The following is a 23042-nucleotide window of genomic DNA, read 5'->3' on the forward strand; positions in this document are numbered from 1 at the left end:
TGTGTTATTCACCTGTTATTCACCTGTTATTCACCTGTAATTCACCTGTAATTCACCTGTTATTCACCTGTTATTCAATTGTTAGTCACCTGTTATTCACCTGTAATTCACCTGTTGGTCACCTCTTATTCACCTGTTATTCACCTGTTTGTTACCTGTTGGTCACCTCTTATTCACCTGTTATTCACCTGTTATTCACCTGTAATTCACCTGTTGGTCACCTCTTATTCACCTCTTATTCACCTGTTAGTCACCTGTTATTCACCTGTTATTCACCTGTAATTCACCTGTTGGTCACCTCTTATTCACCTCTTATTCACCTGTTATTCACCTGTTATTCACCTGTTATTCACCTGTTATTCACCTGTAATTCACCTGTAATTCACCTGTTATTCACCTGTTAGTCACCTGTTATTCACCTGTAATTCACCTGTTGGTCACCTCTTATTCACCTGTTATTCACCTGTTATTCACCTGTTTGTTACCTGTTGGTCACCTCTTATTCACCTGTTATTCACCTGTTATTCACCTGTAATTCACCTGTTGGTCACCTCTTATTCACCTCTTATTCACCTGTTATTCACCTGTTATTCACCTGTTATTCACCTGTAATTCACCTGTTATTCACCTGTTATTCACCTGTTAGTCACCTGTTATTCACCTGTAATTCACCTATTGGTCACCTCTTATTCACCTGTTATTCACCTGTTATTCACCTGTTTGTTACCTGTTGGTCACCTCTTATTCACCTGTTATTCACCTGTTATTCAACTGTAATTCACCTGTTGGTCACCTCTTATTCACCTCTTATTCACCTGTTATTCACCTGTAATTCACCTGTTGGTCACCTCTTATTCACCTGTTATTCACCTGTTATTCACCTGTTATTCACCTGTTATTCACCTGTTATTCACCTGTTAGTCACCTGTTATTCACCTGTAATTCACCTTTTGGTCAACTGTTATTCACCTGTTATTCACCTGTTTGTTACCTGTTGGTCACCTCTTATTCACCTGTTATTCACCTGTAATTCACCTGTTGGTCACCTCTTATTCACCTCTTATTCACCTGTTAGTCACCTGTTATTCACCTGTTATTCACCTGTTATTCACCTGTTAGTCACCTCTTATTCACCTCTTATTCACCTCTTATTCACCTGTTATTCACCTGTTATTCACCTGTTCTTCACCTGTTCTTCACCTGTTATTCACCTGTTATTCACCTGTTATTCACCTGTTGGTCACCTCTTTGTCACCTGTTAGTCACCTGTTATTCACCTGTTATTCACCTGTTAGTCACCTGTTATTCACCTGTTATTCACCTGTAATTCACCTGTTATTCACCTGTTGGTCACCTCTTTGTCACCTGTTAGTCACCTGTTATTCACCTGTTATTCACCTGTTATTCACCTGTAATTCACCTGTTGGTCACCTCTTTGTCACCTGTTAGTCACCTGTTATTCACCTGTTTGTCACCTGTTAGTCACCTGTTATTCACCTGTTATTCACCTGTTATTCACCTGTAATTCACCTGTTATTCACCTGTTGGTCACCTCTTTGTCACCTGTTAGTCACCTGTTATTCACCTGTTATTCACCTGTTATTCACCTGTTAGTCACCTGTTATTCACCTGTTATTCACCTGTTTGTCACCTGTTATTCACCTGTTATTCACCTGTTTGTCACTTGTTATTCACCTGTTAGTCACCTGTTAGTCACCTGTTATTTACCTGTTATTCACCCGTTGGTCACCTCTTATTCACCTGGTAGTCACCTGTTAGTCACCTGTTATTCACCTGTTAGTCACCTGTTAGTCACCTGTTATTCACCTGTTATTCACCTGTTAGTCACCTGTTATTTACCTGTTATTCACCCGTTGGTCACCTCTTATTCACCTGTTAGTCACCTGTTATTCACCTGTTTGTCACTTGTTATTCACCTGTTATTCACCTGTTATTCACCTGTTATTCACCTGTTATTCACCCGTTGGTCACCTCTTATTCACCTGTTATTCACCTGTTAGTCACCTGTTATTCACCTGTTATTCACCTGTTATTCACCTGTTATTTACCTGTTATTCACCTGTTATTCACCTGTTAGTCACCTGTTAGTCACCTGTTATTTACCTCTTAGTCACCTGTTAGTCACCTGTTAGTCACCTGTTATTCACCTGTTATTCACCTGTTATTCACCCGTTGGTCACCTCTTATTCACCTGTTATTCACCTGTTATTCACCTGTTATTCACCCGTTGGTCACCTCTTATTCACCTGTTAGTCACCTGTTATTCACCTGTTTGTCACCTGTTAGTCACCTGTTATTCACCTGTTATTCACCTGTTATTTACCTGTTATTCACCTGTTATTCACCTGTTAGTCACCTGTTATTCACCTGTTATTCACCTGTTTGTCACCTGTTAGTCACCTGTTATTCACCTGTTAGTCACCTGTTATTTACCTGTTATTTACCTGTTATTCACCCGTTGGTCACCTGTTATTCACCTGTTATTCACATGTTATTCACCTGTTATTTACCTGTTATTCACCCGTTGGTCACCTGTTATTCACCTGTTAGTCACCTGTTATTCACCTGTTATTCACCTGTAATTCACCTGTTGGTCACCTCTTATTCACCTCTTATTCACCTGTTTGTCACCTGTTAGTCACCTGTTATTCACCTGTTATTCACCTGTTATTCACCTGTTATTTACCTGTTATTCACCTGTTATTCACCTGTTAGTCACCTGTTAGTCACCTGTTATTCACCTGTTTGTCACCTGTTAGTCACCTGTTATTCACCTGTTAGTCACCTGTTATTTACCTGTTATTTACCTGTTATTCACCCGTTGGTCACCTGTTATTCACCTGTTATTCACATGTTATTCACCTGTTATTTACCTGTTATTCACCCGTTGGTCACCTGTTATTCACCTGTTAGTCACCTGTTATTCACATGTTATTCACCTGTTATTCACCTGTTGGTCACCTCTTTGTCACCTGTTAGTCACCTGTTATTCACCTGTTATTCACCCGTTGGTCACCTGTTATTCACCTGTTATTCACATGTTATTCACCTGTTATTTACCTGTTATTCACCCGTTGGTCACCTGTTATTCACCTGTTATTCACCTGTTAGTCACCTGTTATTTACCTGTTATTCACCCGTTGGTCACCTCTTATTCACCTGTTAGTCACCTGTTAGTCACCTGTTATTCACCTGTTAGTCACCTGTTAGTCACCTGTTATTCACATGTTATTCACCTGTTAGTCACCTGTTATTTACCTGTTATTCACCCGTTGGTCACCTCTTATTCACCTGTTAGTCACCTGTTATTCACCTGTTATTCACCTGTAATTCACCTGTTATTCACCTGTTGGTCACCTCTTTGTCACCTGTTAGTCACCTGTTATTCACCTGTTATTCACCTGTTATTCACCTGTTTGTCACTTGTTATTCACCTGTTAGTCACCTGTTAGTCACCTGTTATTCACCTGTTAGTCACCTGTTATTTACCTGTTATTCACCCATTGGTCACCTCTTATTCACCTGTTAGTCACCTGTTATTCACCTGTTATTCACCTGTTTGTCACTTGTTATTCACCTGTTAGTCACCTGTTATTCACCTGTTAGTCACCTGTTAGTCACCTGTTATTCACCTGTTATTCACCTGTTATTGGTTGGTAACCTCTTATTCACCTGTTAGTCACCTGTTATTCACCTGTTATTCACCTGTTTGTCACTTGTTATTCACCTGTTCACCTGTCACCTGTTATTCACCTGTTATTCACCTGTTATTCACCTGTAATTCACCTTGGTCACCTCTTATTCACCTGTTATTCACCTGTTATTCACCTGTTATTCACCTGTTTGTCACTTGTTATTCACCTGTTTATTCACCTGTTAGTCACCTGTTATTCACCCTGTTATTCACCCGTTGGTCACCTGTTATTCACCTGTTTGTTATTCACCGTTGGTCACCTGTTATTCACCTGTTATTCACCTGTTAGTCACCTGTTTGTCACCTGTTATCACCTGTTATTCACCTGTTAGTCACCTCTTATTCACCTGTTATTCACCTGTTTGTCACTTGTTAGTCACCTGTTTGTCACTTGGTTATTCACCTCCTGTTATTCACCTGTTAGTCACCTGTTTGTCACTTGTTATTTACCTGTTATTCACCGTTGGTTCTTATTCACCTGTTATTACCTGTTTGTCACTTGTTATTCACCTGTTATTTACCTGTTATTCACCCGTTGGTCACCTGTTATTCACCTGTTACCTGTTATTTACCTGTTATTCACCTGTTGGTCACCTGTTATTCACCTGTTAGTCACCTGGTAGTCACCTGTTATTCACCTGGTCACCTCTTATTCACCTGTTATTCACCTGTTGGTCACCTGTTATTCACCTGTTATTCACATGTTATTCACATGTTATTCACCTGTTATTTGGTCACCTCACCTGTTAGTCACCTGTTATTCACATGTTATTCACCTGTTATTCACCTGTTTTGTCACCTGTCACCTGTTATTCACCTGTTAGTCACCTCTTACCTGTTAGTCACCTTTGTCTGTTATTCACCTGTTATTCACCTGTTATTTACCTGTTAGTCACCTGTTTGTCACTTGTTAGTCACCTGTTTGTCACTTGTCACCTGTTTGTTGGTCACTTGTTATTCACCTGTTATTCACCTCTTATTCACCTGTTTTCACCTGTTAGTCACCTGTTTGTCCTCACCTGTTATGTCACTTGTTATTCACCTATTTGGTCACCTCTTATTCACCTGTTATTCACCTGTTATTTACCTGTTATTTACCTGTCACCTGTTATTCACCTGTTGGTCACCTGTTATTCACCTGTTAGTCACCTCTTATTCACCTGTTAGTCACCTGTTACCTGTTATTCACCTGTTTGTCACCTGTTATTCACCTGTTATTCACCTGTTATCACCTTATTCACCTGTTAGTCACCTGTTAGTCACCTGTTATTCACCTGTTTGTCACCTGTTATTACCTGTTATTCACCTGTTATTCACCTGTTATTCACCTGTTAGTCACCTGTTTGTCACTTGTTTATTCACCTGTTTGTCATTTACCTGTTATTCACCTGGTAGTCACCTCTTATTCACCTGTTATTCACCTGTTATTCACCTGTTATTCAATTGTTATTCACCTGTTATTCACCTGTTATTTACCTGTTATTCACCTGTTATTCACCTGTTATTCACCTGTTATTCACCTGTTAGTCACCTGTTATTTACCTGTTATTCACCCGTTGGTCACCTGTTATTCACCTGTTAGTCACCTGTTAGTCACCTGTTATTCACCTGTTAGTCACCTGTTATTCACCTGTTATTCACCTGTTTCACCTGTTATTCACCTGTTTTCACCTGTTAGGCACCTGTTAGTCTGTTATTCACCTGTATTCACCTGTTAGTCACCTGTTATTCACCTGTTATTCACCTGTTAGTCACCTGTTATTCACCTGTTAGTCACCTGTTATTCACCTGTTATTTACCTGTTAGTCACCTCGTTATTCACCTGTTATTCACCTGTTATTCACCTGTTATTCACCTGTTATTCACTTGTTATTCACCTGTTATTTATTCACCTGTTATTCACCTGTTATTTACCTGTTAGTCACCTGTTTGTCACTTGTTATTCACCTGTTTGTCACTTGTTATTCACCTGTTATTCACCTGTTATTCACCTGTTATTCACCTGTTTGTCACTTGTTAGTCACCTGTTTGTCACTTGTTATTTACCTGTTATTCACCCGTTGGTCACCTGTTATTCACCTGTTATTTACCTGTTAGTCACCTGTTTGTCACTTGTTAGTCACCTGTTAGTCACTTGTTAGTCACCTGTTTGTCACTTGTTAGTCACTGTTTGTCACTTGTTATTCACCTGTTATTCACCTGTTATTTACCTGTTATTCACCTGTTGGTCACCTCTTATTTACCTGTTATTCACCTGTTATTCACTTGTTTATTCACCTGTTATTCACCTGTTAGTCACCTCTTTGTCACCTGTTAGTCACCTGTTATTCACCTGTTATTCACCTGTTTGTCACCTGTTAGTCACCTGTTATTCACCTGTTTTGTCACTTGTTATTCACCTGTTAGTCACCTGTTATTCACCTGTTATTCACCTGTTAGTCACCTGTTATTTACCTGTTATTCACCTGTTGGTCACCTGTTATTCACCTGTTATTCACCTGTTTGTCACCTGTTATTCACCTGTTATTCACCTGTTATTTACCTGTTATTCACCTGTTAGTCACCTCTTAGTCACCTGTTATTCACCTGTTATTCACCTGTTATTCAATTGTTTGTCACCTGTTAGTCACCTGTTAGTCACCTGTTATTCACCTGTTATTCACCTGTTATTCACCCCCTGTTGGTCACCTGTTATTCACCGTTATTCACCTGTTATTCACCCGTTGGTCACCTGTTATTCACCTGTTAGTCACCTGTTATTCACCTGTTTGTCACCTGTTAGTCACCTGTTATTCACCTGTTATTCACCTGTTATTCACCTGTTTGTCACCTGTTAGTCACCTGTTATTCACTGTTATTCACCTGTTAGGCACCTGTTAGTCACCTGTTATTCACCTGTTATTCACCTGTTTGTCACCTGTTAGTCACCTGTTAGTCACCTGTTATTCACCTGTTATTTACCTGTTATTCACCCGTTGGTTACCTCTTATTCACCTGTTATTTACCTGTTATTCACCCGTTGGTTACCTCTTATTCACCTGTTATTCACCTGTTATTCACCTGTTATTCACATGTTATTCACCTGTTATTTACCTGTTATTCACCTGTTGGTCACCTGTTATTCACCTGTTAGTCACCTGTTATTCACATGTTATTCACCTGTTAGTCACCTGTTATTCACCTGTTTGTCACCTGTTATTCACCTGTTATTTACCTGTTTGTTAGTCACATTCACCTTTATTTTAGTCACCTGTTTGTCACCTGTTATTCACCTGTTATTCACCCGTTGGTTACCTCTTATTCACCTGTTATTTACCTGTTATTCACCCGTTGGTCACCTGTTTGTCACTTGTTATTCACCTGTTATTCACCTGTTTGTCACTTGTTAGTCACCTGTTTGTCACCTGTTAGTCACCTGTTATTCACCTGTTATTTACCTGTTAGTCACCTGTTTGTCACTTGTTAGTCTCCTGTTTGTCACTTGTTAGTCACCTGTTTGTCACTTGTTATTTACCTGTTATTCACCCGTTGGTCACCTGTTATTCACCTGTTAGTCACCTGTTTGTCACTTGTTAGTCACCTGTTTGTCACCTGTTAGTCACCTGTTATTCACCTGTTATTCACCCGTTGGTCACCTGTTATTCACCTGTTATTCACCTGTTATTCACCTGTAATTCACCTGTTATTCACCTGTTATTCACCTGTTTGTCACCTGTTATTCACCTGTTATTTACCTGTTATTCACCTGTTATTCACCTGTTATTCACTTGTTAGTCACCTGTTATTCACATGTTATTCACATGTTATTCACCTGTTATTCACCTGTTATTCACCTGTTTTTCACCTGTTATTCACCTGTTATTTACCTGTTATTCACCTGTTATTTACCTGTTAGTCACCTGTTTGTCACTTGTTAGTCACCTGTTTGTCACTTGTTAGTCACCTGTTATTCACCTGTTATTTACCTGTTAGTCACCTGTTTGTCACTTGTTAGTCACCTGTTTGTCACTTGTTATTTACCTGTTATTCACCCGTTTATCACCTGTTATTCACCTGTTATTTACCTGTTAGTCACCTGTTTGTCACTTGTTAGTCACCTGTTTGTTACCTGTTAGTCACCTGTTTGTCACTTGTTAGTCACCTGTTTGTCACTTGTTATTCACCTGTTATTCACCTGTTATTCACCTGTTGGTCACCTGTTATTCACCTGTTATTCACCTGTTATTCACCTGTTATTCACCTGTTATTCACCTGTTATCACCTGTTATTCACCTGTTATTCACTTGTTTGTCACTTATTATTCACCTGTTATTCACCTGTTATTTACCTGTTATTCACCTGTTGGTCACCTGTTATTCACCTGTTATTCACCTGTTATTCACCTGTTAGTCACCTGTTATTCACCTGTTATTCACCTGTTATTCACCTGTTGGTCACCTCTTATTCACCTGTTAGTCACCTGTTATTTACCTGTTATTCAATTGTTTGTCACCTGTTAGTCACCTGTTAGTCACCTGTTAGTCACCTGTTATTCACCTGTTATTCACCTGTTATTCACCTGTTGGTCACCTCTTATTCACCTGTTATTCACCTGTTATTCACCTGTCACCTATTCACCTGTTAGTCACCTGTTATTCACCTGTTTGTCACCTGTTAGTCACCTGTTATTCACCTGTTATTCACCTGTTATTCACCTGTTTGTCACCTGTTATTCACCTGTTATTCACCTGTTATTCACCTGTTAGGCACCTGTTAGTCACCTGTTATTCACCTGTTATTCACCTGTTTGTCACCTGTTAGTCACCTGTTAGTCACCTGTTATTCACCTGTTATTCACCTGTTATTCACCTGTTATTCACCTCTTATTCACCTGTTATTTACCTGTTATTCACCCGTTGGTCACCTCTTATTCACCTGTTATTCACCTGTTATTCACCTGTTATTCACCTGTTATTTACCTGTTATTCACCTGTTATTCACCTGTTATTCACCTGTTAGTCACCTGTTATGTCACTTTATTCACCTGTTATTCACCTGTTAGTCACCTGTTATTCACCTGTTTGTCACCTGTTATTCACCTGTTATTTACCTGTTATTCACCTGTTATTCACCTGTTAGTCACCTGTTATTCACCTGTTATTCACCTGTTTGTCACTTGTTACCTTTATTCACATGTTATTCACCTGTTTGTTACCTCTTATTCACCTGTTATTCACCTGTTATTCACCTGTTATCACCTGTTATTCACATGTTATTCACCTGTTTGTCACCTGTTATTCACCCGTTGGTCACCTGTTATTCACCTGTTATTTACCTGTTATTCACCTCTTGGTCACCTGTTAGTCACCTGTTTGTCACTTGTTAGTCTCCTGTTTGTCACCTGTTATTTACCTGTTATTCACCCGTTGGTTACCTCTTATTCACCTGTTATTCACCTGTTTTCACTTGTTATTCACCTGTTTGTCACCTGTTATTCACCTGTTATTCACCTGTTATTCACCCGTTGGTCACCTATTATTCACCTGTTATTCACCTGTTAGTCACCTGTTATTTACCTTTCACTTGTTAGTCACCTGTTATTCACCTGTTAGTCACCTGTTATTCACCTGTTACCTGTTATTCACCTGTTATTTACCTGTTATTCACCCGTTGGTCACCTGTTATTCACCTGTTATTCACCTGTTTTCACCTGTTATTCACCCGTTATTCACCTGTTTGTCACCTGTTATTCACCTGTTAGTCACCTGTTATTCACCTGTTATTCACCTGTTGGTCACCTGTTATTCACCTGTTAGTCACCTGTTTGTCACCTGTTATTCACCTGTTTGTCACCTCTTATTCACCTGTTATTCACCTGTTGGTCACCTGTTAGTCACCTGTTAGTCACCTGTTATTCACCTGTTATTCACCTGTTATTCACCTGTTAGTCACCTGTTATTCACCTGTTATTCACCTGTTTGTCACCTGTTATTCACCTGTTATTCACCTGTTTGTCACCTGTTATTCACCTGTTTGTCACCTGTTAGTCACCTGTTATTCACCTGTTAGTCACCTGTTGTCACCTGTTATTTACCTGTTTGTCACCTGTTATTCACCTGTTATTTACCTGTTAGTCACCTGTTTGTCACTTGTTAGTCACCTGTTTGTCACTTGTTAGTCACCTGTTATCACCTGTTATCACCTGTTAGTCATGTTATTCACCTGTTAGTCACCTGTTATTCACCTTGTTAGTCACCTGTTATTCACCTGTTATTTACCTGTTATTCACCTGTTGGTCACCTGTTATTCACCTGTTGTCACCTGTTTGTCACTTGTTAGTCACCTGTTTGTCACTTGTTAGTCACCTGTTATTCACCTGTTATTCACCTGTTAGTCACCTGTTTTCACCTGTTATTCACCTGTTATTTACCTGTTATTCACCTGTTTGGTCACCTCTTATTCACCTGTTATTTACCTGTTATTCACCTGTTGGTCACCTGTTATTCACCTGTTATTCACCTCTTTGTCACCTGTTATTTACCTGTTATTCACCTGTTATTCACCTGTTATTCACCTGTTTGTCACCTGTTAGTCACCTGTTATTCACCTGTTATCACCTGTTATTCACCTGTTACCTGTTTTGTCACCTGTTATTCACCTGTTATCACCTGTTAGTCACCTCTTATTCACCTGTTAGTCACCTGTTATTCACCTGTTATTCACCTGTTTGTCACTTGTTATTCACCTGTTATTCACCTGTTGGTTTACCTCTTATTCACCTGTTAGTCACCTGTTATTCACCTGTTTGTCACCTGTTATTCACCTGTTATTCACCTGTTATTTACCTGTTATTCACCTGTTAGTCACCTGTTTGTTCACCTGTTAGTCACCTGTTTTCACCTGTTAGTCACCTGTTATTCACCCGTTGGTCACCTGTTATTCACCTGTTATTCACCTGTTATTCACCTGTTATTCTACCTCTTATTCACCTGTTAGTTACCTGTTATTCTTGGTTACCTCTTGGTCACCTGTTTGTCACCTGTTATTCACCTGTTATTCACCTGTTATTCACCTGTTATTTACCTGTTAGTCACCTGTTAGTCACTTGTTATTCACCTGTTTGTCACCTGTTATTCACCTGTTATTCACCTGTTAGTCACCTCTTATTCACCTGTTATTCACCTGTTATTCACCTCTTATTCACCTGTTATTCACCTGTTATTCACCTGTTTGTTCACCTGTTTGTCACTTGTTAGTCACCTGTTTTCACTTGTTAGTCATTCACCTGTTATTTACCTGTTAGTCACCTGTTTGTCACTTGTTAGTCACCTGTTTGTCACTTGTTAGTCACCTGTTATTCACCTGTTATTTACCTGTTATTCACCTGTTTGTCACCTGTTATTCACCTGTTATTCACCTGTTTGTCACTTGTTTTTGTCACCTGTTAGTCACCTGTTATTCACCTGTTAGTCACCTGTTTGTCACCTGTTAGTCACCTGTTATTCACCTGTTAGTCACCTGTTATGTCACCTGTTTTACCTGTTATTCACCTGTTTGTCACTTGTTAGTCACCTGTTTGTCACTTGTTATTTACCTGTTATTCACCTGTTGGTCACTTGTTATTCACCTGTTATTCACCTGTTAGTCACCTGTTTGTCACCTGTTAGTCACCTGTTTGTCACCTGTTAGTCACCTGTTATTCACCTGTTAGTCACCTGTTTGTCACCTGTTAGTCACCTGTTATTCACCTGTTATTCACCTGTTTTGTCACTTGTTATTCACCTGTTATTCACCTGTTTTCACCTGTTATTCACCTGTTAGTCACCTGTTATTCACCTGTTATTCACCTGTTATTTACCTTATTCACCTGTTTGTCACTTGTTATTCACCTGTTATTCACCTGTTATTCACCTGTTATTCACCTGTTTGTCACTTGTTATTCACCTGTTATTCACCTGTTATTCACCTGTTAGTCACCTGTTATTCACCTGTTATTCACCTGTTATTTACCTGTTAGTCACCCGTTGGTCACCTCTTATTCACCTGTTATTCACCTGTTATTCACCTGTTATTCACCTGTTTGTCACCCCTTGTTATTCACCTGTTAGTCACCTGTTATTCACCTGTTATTCACCTGTTATTCACCTGTTATTCACCTGTTGGTCACCTCTTATTCACCTGTTATTCACCTGTTATTCACCCGTTGGTCACCTCTTATTCACCTGTTATTCACATGTTATTCACCTGTTTTCACCTGTTATTCACCTCTTATTCACCTTTTATTCACCTGTTATTCACCTGTTATTCACATGTTTGGCACCTGTTAGTCACCTGTTATTCACCTCTTATTCACCTGTTATTCACCTGTTAGTCACCTGTTAGTCACCTCTTATTCACCTGTTATTTACCTGTTTGTCACTTGTTAGTCACCTGTTATTCACCTGTTATTCACCTGTTATTCACCTGTTATTTACCTGTTATTCACCTGTTTGTCACTTGTTATTCACCTGTTAGTCACCTGTTATTCTACCTGTTATTCACCTGTTAGTCACCTGTTATTCACCTGTTTGTCACCTGTTATGTCACCTGTTATTTACCTGTTATTCACCTCTTATTTACCTGTTATTCACCTGTTATTCACCGTTGGTCACCTGTTTTATTCACCTGTTATTCACCTGTTAGTCACCTGTAGTCACCTGTTTGTCACCCGTTGGTCACCTGTTTTCACTTGTTAGTTACCTGTTATTCACCTGTTATTCCTCTTATTCACCTGTTATTTACCTGTTATTCACCCGTTGGTCACCTGTTATTCACCTGTTATTCACCTGTTATTTACCTGTTATTCACCCGTTGGTCACCTGTTATTCACCTGTTATTCACCTGTTAGTCACCTGTTATTCACCTGTTATTCACCTGTTGGTCACCTGTTATTCACCTGTTTGTCACCTGTTATTCACCTGTTATTTACCTGTTAGTCACCTCTTATTCACCTGTTAGTCACCTGTTTGTCACTTGTTAGTCACCTGTTTATCACTTGTTAGTCACCTGTTATTCACCTGTTATTTACCTGTTAGTCACCTGTTACCTGTTTGTCACCTGTTAGTCACCTGTTTTCACTTGTTTGTCACCTGTTATTCACCTGTTATTTACCTGTTAGTCACCTCTTTTGTCACTTGTTAGTCACCTGTTTGTCACTTGTTAGTCACCTGTTTGTCACTTGTTAGTTACCTGTTATTCACCTGTTATTTACCTGTGTATTCACCTGTTTGTCACTTGTTAGTCACTGTTTGTCACTTGTTAGTCACCTGTTTTCACCTGTTATTGTTAGTCACCTGTTTGTCACTTGTTAGTCACCTGTTTGTCACACCTGTTTGTTATTTACCTGTTATTCACCTGTTATTCACCTGTTATTCACCTGTTGGTACCTGTTAGTCACCTGTTTGTCACCTGTTATTCACCTGTTTGTCACTTGTTATTCACCTGTTTGTCACCTCTTTGTCACCTGTTTGTCACTTGTTATTCACCTGTTATTCACTGTTTGTCACACCTGTTGGTCACCTCTTATTCACCTGTTATTCACCTGTTATTCACCTGTTAGTCACCTGTTAGTCACCTGTTAGTCACCTCTTTGTCACCTGTTATTTACCTGTTATTCACCTGTTTGTCACCTGTTATTCACCTGTTATTCACCTGTTTGTCACTTGTTATTCACCTGTTAGTCACCTGTTAGTTACCTGTTATTCACCTGTTAGTCACTGTTAGTTACCTGTTATTCACCTGTTATTCACCTGTTATTCAATTGTTTGTCACCTGTTAGTCACCCTGTTAGTCACCTGTTATTCCTGTTATTCACCTGTTAGTCACCTGTTAGTCACTCTTAGTCACCTCTTATTCACCTGTTATTCACCTGTTATTCACCGTTTGTCACCTCTTAGTCACCTGTTAGTCACCTGTTAGTCACCTGTTTGTCACCTGTTAGTCACCTGTTATTCACCTCTTATTCACCTGTTATTCACCTGTTTATTCACCCGTCACCTGTTAGTCACCTGTTAGTCACCTGTTATTCACCTGTTAGGCACCTGTTAGTCACCTGTTATTCACCTGTTATTCACCTGTTTTCACCTGTTTGTCACCTGTTAGTCACCTGTTATTCACCTGTTATTTCACCTGTTATTCTGTTAGTCACCTGTTATTCACCTGTTATTTACCTGTTTGTCACCCGTTGGTTACCTCTTATTCACCTGTTTGTCACCTGTTATTCACCTGTTATTCACCTGTTATTCACCTCTTATTCACCTGTTAGTCACCTGTTTGTCACCCGTTGGTTACTTCTTAGTCACCTGTTTGTCACCTGTTATTTACCTGTTATTTACCTGTTATTCACCTCTTATTTACCTGTTATTTACCTGTTCACCGTTGGTCACCTGTTTGTGCCTTGTTACCTGTTATTCACCTGTTTGTCACCTGTTTGTCACTTGTTATTTACCTGTTTTGTCACCGTTGGTCACCTGTTTGTCACTTGTTAGTCACCTGTTTTGTCACCTGTTTGTCACTTGTTTAGTCTCCTGTTTGTCACTGACTGTCACCTGTTATTCACCTGTTATTTACCTGTTATTCACCTGTTTGTCACTTGTTATTCTCCTGTTTGTCACCTGTTTGTCACCTGTTTTGTCACCTGTTTTGTCACCTGTTATTCACCTGTTATTCACCTGTTTATTCACCCGTTAGTCACCCCTGTTTGTCACCTGTTAGTCACCTGTTTGTCACCTGTTGATTCACCTGTTATTCACCTGTTATTCACCTGTTTGTCACCTGTTATTCACCTGTTATTTACCTGTTATTCACCTGTTATTCTGCCTGTAATTCACCTGTTATTCACCTGTTTGTCACCTGTTATTCACCTGTTATTCACCTGTTATTCACCTGTTATTCACCTGTTTTTCACCTGTTATTCACCTGTTATTTACCTGTTATTCACCTGTTATTTCACCTGTTAGTCACCTGTTTGTACCTGTTATTCACCTGTTTGTTACCTGTTAGTCACCTGTTATTCACCTGTTTGTCACTTGTTAGTCACCTGTTAGTCACCTGTTTTTACCTGTTAGTCACCTGTTTTGTCACTTGTTAGTCACCTGTTTGTCACTTGTTGGTTATTCACCTGTTATTCACCTGTTCACCTGTTACCTGTTAGTCACCTGTTTGTCACTTGTTAGTCACCTGTTTGTTACTTGTTAGTCACCTGTTTGTCACTTGTTAGTCACCTGTTGGTCACCTGTTAGTCACCTGTTAGTCACCTGTTAGTCGACTGTTGGTCACCTGTTAGTCGACTGTTAGTCACGTGTCGTTGTATGTATCCGGTGTTTTTCATTTATCATGTGTTGTTGCAGAGATATTTAACTGTGTCATCTGTCTGTCTTTATCCCTCTTTATAGAGATGTATCTGTCTGTCTTTATCCCTCTGTCCATCTTTATAGAGATGTATCTGTCTGTCTCTATCCCTCTTCATAGAGATGTATCTGTCTGTCTCTATCCCTCTTCATAGAGATGTATCTGTCTGTCTCTATCCCTCTTCATAGAGATGTATCTGTCTGTCTCTATCCCTCTTCATAGAGATGTATCTGTCTGTCTCTATCTCTCTTTATAGAGATGTATCTGTCTGTCTGTCTCTCTGTCCATCCATATCCATAGAGACACCAATGCCATAGACGTTCAGTATGTTTGTTGACTTTGTAATGTCTCCTGTGTTGGTTCCAGAGACGCCAAGGCCATGTACTCCTGTGAGGCAGAACACAGCCATGAGCTCAGCTTCCCACAGGGGGCTCTCTTCTCAAACGGTGAGACACTCACTCAGTTAACACACACACACACACACACAGACAGACAGCTAATGCGGTGTGTCTACTGTTAAACAGAATGTGTCCATCTGTTCCTGTATACAGCAGATATTCCTCAGCTATGTATTTAGCCCAGGTCTGGTCTATAGAAGGAACCATCTGTAGGTTGTCCTGCATACAGACAGGGGCCACCCCAACTTGGTAGGCCTCAGTAATGACTTGGCAGTTTCCCAGTGTTGTGTGTACAGAAAGTGGAAGCATAGCGACCTTGCTTTTAGCTTGACGCTATCCTCTCTCTAAACACCCAGATAGCCTAGCCTCAGAGGGATGTTATTACATATCCTCTCTCTAAACACCCAGATAGCCTAGCCTCAGAGGGATGTTATTACCTATCCTCTCTCTAAACACCCAGATAGCCTAGCCTCAGAGGGATGTTATTACATATCCTCTCTCTAAACACCCAGATAGCCTAGCCTCAGAGGGATGTTATTACATATCCTCTCTCTAAACACCCAGATAGCCTAGCCTCAGAGGGATGTTATTACATATCCTCTCTCTAAACACCCAGATAGCCTAGCCTCAGAGGGATGTTATTACATATCCTCTCTAAACACCCAGATAGCCTAGCCTCAGAGGGATGTTATTACATATCCTCTCTCTAAACACCCAGATAGCCTAGCCTCAGAGGGATGTTATTACATATCCTCTCTCTAAACACCCAGATAGCCTAGCCTCAGAGGGATGTTATTACCTATCCTCTCCCTAAACACCCAGATAGCCTAGCCTCAGAGGGATGTTATTACATATCCTCTCTCTAAACACCCAGATAGCCTAGCCTCAGAGGGATGTTATTACATATCCTCTCTCTAAACACCCAGATAGCCTAGCCTCAGAGGGATGTTACTACCTATCCTCTCTCTAAACACCCAGATAGCCTAGCCTCAGAGAGATGTTATTTCCTATCCTCTCTCTAAACACCCAGATAGCCTCAGATGAATGTTATTTTGCCTCTTGCCATGTGTTTGGCTCAGTCCCAGGGCAGCAGCCTTACAGCAGGTCACAGTAACCTCGTAGTGATGGAAAGCTGTGGAGCAGCTTAGCTGGATCTCATCCGTTCAGCTGACAGAGCCAGCTAGCAGCTAGCTACACTAGCAGTCGCCAGCAGAGATAAGGTTAACATTCGCATCCTCTTCGGCAGTTATTTTACTGTGTAAGAGGATCCGTTCCTATTCCCTATAAAGTACGATGGGGAGGCTGAGGGAAGAGAGGGGGAAGAGAGGGGGAGGCTGAGGGAAGAGAGGGGGGAGGCTGAGGGAAGAGAGGGGGAGGGAAGAGAGGGGAGGCTGAGGGAAGAGAGGGGAGGAAGAGAGGGGGAGGCTGGGGGAAGAGAGGAGATAGGGGGAGGGGGAGGGTGCGCAGAGGGGGAGGCTGAGGAAAGAGGGGGAGGGAAGAGAGGGGGAGGCTGAGGGAAGAGAGGAGATAGGCTGAGGGAAGAGAGGGGGAGGCTGAGGAAGAGAGGGGGAGGCTGAGGGAAGAGAGGGGGAGGCTGAGGGAAGAGAGGGGGAGGCTGAGGGGAGAGAGGGGGAGGCTGAGGGGAGAGAGGAGATAGGCTGAGGGGAGAGGGAGGGAAGAGAGGAGAGAGGGGGAGGGAAGAGAGGAGAGAGGCTGAGGAGAGAGGAGAGAGGCTGAGGGGAGAGGAGAGAGGCTGAGGGGAGAGGGGGATCCTGGGAAGAGGGGGGGAGAGAGGCTGGGAGGGAAGAGGGGGGAGGAGGAGAGGGCTGAGGGGAGGGAAGAGAGGCTGAGGAAGAGGGGAGGGAGGGGGAGGGAAGAGAGGCTTAGGAAAGAGGGGGGAGGGGAGAGAGGCTGAGGGAGAGGGAGGGGAGAGAGGCTGAGGGAAGAGGGGGAAAGGGGGGGAGGGGAGGGAAGAGAGGCTGAAGGAAGAGGGGAGGGGAGAGAAGAGCTGAGGGGAGGGAAGAGAGGCTGAGGAAAGAGAGGGGAGAGGGGAGGAAGAGAGGCTGAGGAAGAGGGAGGGAAGGGGGAGGGAGAGAGGCTGAGGGGAGAGGAGGCTGAGGAGGGAAGAGAGGCTGAGGAAAGAGGGAGGGAAGAGAGGCTGAGGAAAGAGGGGGGAGAGGTGAAAACTGAGGGGAGATGGGGAGACAGGAGGAGAGGCAGGCTTATTGGATGGGGAGGGAAGGGAGTGTTGAGGGGTGAAACCTGAGGGGAGAGGAGCGGAGGGGAGTTTGTGTAAATCATAAATAAAAGACTGACCTGAGGCTGCCTTGATCGTTAATGCCAATTATTCTAGCCTAGTACTATAAGGGCACAGGATGACCCCAGATGCAGACGGTTTTGAGTCTCTGATATTTATTATAATCCAAGGGGCAGGGAAGGAATGGTCGTGGGGATAGGCCAAATATCACAAACAAGGTCAGAGTCCAGAGGTACAGAGTGGGAGTGGTCTGAGTAATTAGAAGCAGATAGCATATCAGACAGGCCCGGAGGTCAGGAAGAGATATGGTCAGACAGTATGGTCAGACAGGCTCGAGGTCAGGGCAGACAGTATGGTCTAGTCAGCCTAGTGGGGTTTTATCTGTCGTTAATGCTAATTATTCTAGCCTAGTGAGGTTGTATCTGTCGTTAATGCTAATTATTCTAGCCTAGTGGGGTTGTATCTGTCGTTAATGCTAATTATTCTAGCCTAGTGAGGTGTTATCTGTCGTTAATGCTAATTATTCGAGCTTAGTGGGGTTTTATCTGTCGTTAATGCTAATTATTCTAGCTTAGTGGGGTTTTATCTGTCGTTAATGCTAATTATTCTAGCCTAGTGAGGTGTTATCTGTCGTTAATGCTAATTATTCTAGCCTAGTGAGGATTGCTCTCCATGTTTCATTCCTGACTGGATCCAAGCAACGTTCCTCTCTCTCCTCTCTTTGACTGACAGATGCTCTCTCTCTCCATCCTCAGTGTATCCATCTATTGAACCTGACTGGATCCAAGCAACGTTCCTCTCTCTCCTCTCTTTGACTGACAGATGCTCTCTCTCTCCATCCTCAGTGTATCCATCTATTGAACCTGACTGGATCCAAGCAACGTTCCTCTCTCTCCTCTCTTTGACTGACAGATGCTCTCTCTCTCCATCCTCAGTGTATCCATCTATTGAACCTGGCTGGATCCAAGCAACGTTCCAGGGAAAGACTGGCCTGATCCCTGAGAACTATGTGGTTTATCTCTAACAACAAACGGACTGCTCCAAGACCTAAACATCCCAAACGAACCTTGATCATTTCATGGTATCCATGGTAACAATAATCTGTAACGTGATTGTTGTGAAGGCCAAGTTTCCCCATTGATCAGACATGTAGATATGGGAACGTTGAGTATCGTTCATATGCAGTAGAAGGAGCAGATGTGTGTTTTTAATCACCTGAATGATATACCTACCTACCTACCTACACCCTTATCAAGATGAATACTTCTGGTCATGTCATGCTGCTGGTCCTATTCTTATAGGTTAGTGTTGATATACTGTATGTTCCAGGTGGGATATGCAGTAAAAACATACAGGATTGATAATATACACTGAACAAGAAATATAAACTCAACATGTAAAGTGTTAGTCCCGTGTTTCAGGAGCTGAAATAAACAACCAATCCCCGAGATGTTTCATACGCAAAGAAAGCTTTTTCCTCTCACATTCTGTGTACAAATGTGTTTACATCCCTGAGCATTTCTCCTTCGCCACGATCATTCATCCACCTGACAGGTGTGGCATATCAAGAAGCTGATTTAACGGCATCATTACACAGGTGCACCTTGTTGGGGGGACACCTTGCTGGGGGGACATTAAAAGGCCACTCTAAAATGTGCAGTTTTGTCACACCACACAATGCCACAGATGTCAAAATGTTTGATGGAGTGTGCAAATGGCATGCTGACTGCAGGAATATCCACCAGAGCTGTTGCCAGAGAATTGAATGTTAATTTATTTCTCTACCATAAGCCACCTCCAACGTTGCTTTAGAGGATTTGTCAGTACATCCAACCAGGCCTCAAAACCGCAGACCCACGTGTATGGCGTTTTGTGATGTCAGCGTGAACAGAGCACCCCATGGTGGCAGTGGGGTTATGGTATGGGGCAGGCATAAGCTACGGACAACCAACACAATTGCATTTTATCGGTGGCAATTTTAATGCACAGAAATCCAGTGACGAGTACCTGAGGTCCATCGAGAGGCCCATTTTGTTTAAGGTATCTGTAACCAGAGTACCTGAGGCCCATCGAGAGGCCCATTTTGTCTCTAACCAACAGATGCAGATCTTTATTCCCAGTCATGTGAAATCCATAGATTAGGACCTAATGTATTTATTTACATTAATTGATTTTCTCATATGAACTGCATGTTGCGTTTATATTTTTGTTCAGTATAATAGTATAATACGTCCAGGATTCAATTGCGATTTTGTCATGCTATGCACCATATAGAAGTAACATATCTGAATGAGCTGACAGATTTACTGTGAATCTCAGCGGAAGAACATTGCCTTTAAAAGGTGCATAGCGTGGACTAAATCCTACTAATAAATACCCACAGGTGTAAAGATATACAGGTATGTTACCCATAGACCTGCTGGTTGTCTGTCTGTAGTGTTGTGGTACTAGTTCAGTTCCAGTATTACGTCTGTCTCGTCTAGATGACAGGTAGGATTCCCTTCTTATAGATCAAACCAACACATCTTTCTGAATCTCAAAACAAAATTTAGATATCGTACATTTCAATGTTTATGGCAATAAACAGTTATTTAATGTGAAATAGTCCGTGGTTGTTGGTCCAACATAGAACAGCATGTACATGGAATCATGTCATTTTACCCAGAGCGCCTTGCTTCAAGGGCACATCGACAGGTGGTTTTACCCAGAGCGCCTTGCTTCAAGGGCACATCGACAGGTGGTTTTACCCAGAGCGCCTTGCTTCAAGGGCACATCGACAGGTGGTTTTACCCAGAGCGCCTTGCTTCAAGGGCACATCGACAGGGGATTTTACCCAGTTGGCTCGGGATTCGATCCAACTGACTACGTGGCGCACTACATTTTCCAAATGGTACCCTATTCCCTATGTAGTGCACTACTTTTGACCAGGACTCATTGGGGATGTATTTCCTAACTAGTAAATCACTCAAGTGTTTTTCCTAACTAGTGAATCACTCAAGTGCACTTTTTGTTTAAATATATGGTACCTGCATGTCACACATCCAGGAGCTCTTCCTCTAGTTGGTACTATTAACATATTTACCCTCTTAATCTTCACTGTGTATTGAAAGAAATGATCACTTAAATGCCAGGATTCGATCCGATCCCTCTTTGTCAGCTATGCACATTTTAAAGCCAATGTTCCTGTGTTCGTAGAGACCACGGAAATGACCTTTAAATGGGGCATATCGTCGATCGGCTTGAATCTTGTTTTATGTTATCGTTACGTCTAAATGATGAATTAGAAAACGGAATGTTTGTCTAATGTCCGATATATGACTCTCTAGTCTAGTACGGCTGGTGTACTAGCAACGTCAACGGTGAATATCAACTCAGACTAAACATGTATAATATGAGGTTACGTCCCCAAGTGCACCCTTTAGCCTATAGTTCACTACTTTAGACCAGAGCCTATTCCCTACTATGAGTGCACTACTTTAGACCAGATCCCTATTCCTATATGGTACTACTTTGAATGACCCTATTCTATATAATTGCACTACTTTGAACAGGAGCCCTATGGACCTGACTATATAATTGCACTACTTTAGACAGAGGGCCTATGGACCTATTTCCTATATAGTGCACTACTTTGGACAGGAGCCCTATGGACCCTATGCAGAAAAGGAGGTGCACTCTGAAGGGAAGAGGGTGCGGTGCCATTGGCGACGTTTCCTCCGATTCTATTTTTTATTAAAGATGGTGTTTGATATTTTAATTTTTGTACTGTCACAAAAAAAACTAAAGACTCAAGTAATAAATGTGTAACTTGTGTACAACAGAATGTCTTATTATTCCTCTTTCAGTCTAACTGCACTGCAAAATAAATCTAGATAAAAGAGATTTTCAATTGGGACGTTGTTGACCTAATATCTACTAAAGTAAAACTGTTTTTGAAGAAGTGAAAACAGGTAAGAGGAGATTGATTCAAATTCAACACAGGACTTTGTCAGAGTGAACAGAAGAGGAAAGAAGGAGGAACCACTGAGGTATTTGGGCTTCTAGTGGTTCAGTTGGCAAGATCTTGGTGTTCCTTTCCATTTAAAGCCATCAGGATGTTCAGTGACCTTGAACAATGGTTCTGGAATGATACTCCCTAACGTTAGGGCAAGGAAATGATCAGAGCACTTCTCTGTTTTCTCTAGTGAACACTCATGATACATTTTAATAACCCACCGTCTAGTCCTAGTCAGGCTAACTGATACATTTTTAATAACCCACTGTCTAGTCCTCTAGTCAGGCCAACTGATACCTTTTAATAACCCACTGTCTAGTCCTCTAGTCAGGCTAACTGATACCTTTTAATAACCCACTGTCTAGTCCTCTAGTCAGGCCAACTGATACCTTTTAATAACCCACTGTCTAGTCCTCTAGTCAGGCCAACTGATACCTTTTAATAACCCACTGTCTAGTCCTCTAGTCAGGCCAACTGATACCTTTTAATAACCCACTGTCTAGTCCTCTAGTCAGGCCAACTGATACCTTTTAATAACCCACTGTCTAGTCCTCTAGTCAGGCCAACTGATACCTTTTAATAACCCACTGTCTAGTCCTCTAGTCAGGCCAACTGATACCTTTTAATAACCCACTGTCTAGTCCTCTAGTCAGGCCAACTGATACCTTTTAATAACCCACTGTCTAGTCCTCTAGTCAGGCCAACTGATACCTTTTAATAACCCACTGTCTAGTCAGGCCAACTGATACCTTTTAATAACCCACTGTCTAGTCCTCTAGTCAGGCCAACTGATACCTTTTAATAACCCACTGTCTAGTCCTCTAGTCAGGCTAACTGATACCTTTTAATAACCCACTGTCTAGTCAGGCCAACTGATACCTTTTAATAACCCACTGTCTAGTCCTCTAGTCAGGCCAACTGATACCTTTTAATAACCCACTGTCTAGTCCTCTAGTCAGGCCAACTGATACCTTTAATAACCCACTGTCTAGTCCCTAGTCAGGCCAACTGATACCTTTAATAACCCACTGTCTAGTCAGGCCAACTGATACCTTTTAATAACCCACTGTCTAGTCCTCTAGTCAGGCCAACTGATACCTTTTAATAACCCACTGTCTAGTCCTCTAGTCAGGCTAACTGATACCTTTTAATAATCCACTGTCTAGTCCTCTAGTCAGGCCAACTGATACCTTTTAATAACCCACTGTCTAGTCCTCTAGTCAGGCCAACTGATACCTTTTAATAACCCACTGTCTAGTCAGGCCAACTGATACCTTTTAATAACCCACTGTCTAGTCCTCTAGTCAGGCC

General features: G+C 41.5%; 1 protein-coding gene across 1 annotated transcript in view; it reads left to right on the forward strand.

Moving 5' to 3' along the window:
• Window positions 1–19187, forward strand: part of LOC135573937 (rho GTPase-activating protein 42-like) — a 22512-nt gene extending 3325 nt beyond the window's left edge. Inside the window, exons 3-4 of the mRNA XM_065024148.1 lie at window positions 15449–15528; window positions 18673–19187. Of these exons, the coding sequence (XP_064880220.1) occupies window positions 15449–15528; window positions 18673–18761 (169 nt within the window). The 3' untranslated portion in view covers window positions 18762–19187. The remainder of the gene's footprint in view (window positions 1–15448; window positions 15529–18672) is intronic.
• The last annotated feature ends 3855 nt before the right edge of the window (window positions 19188–23042 follow it).

Source organism: Oncorhynchus nerka, linkage group LG11 (assembly GCF_034236695.1).
Source record: "Oncorhynchus nerka isolate Pitt River linkage group LG11, Oner_Uvic_2.0, whole genome shotgun sequence".
Classification (NCBI taxonomy): Eukaryota; Metazoa; Chordata; class Actinopteri; order Salmoniformes; family Salmonidae; genus Oncorhynchus; species Oncorhynchus nerka.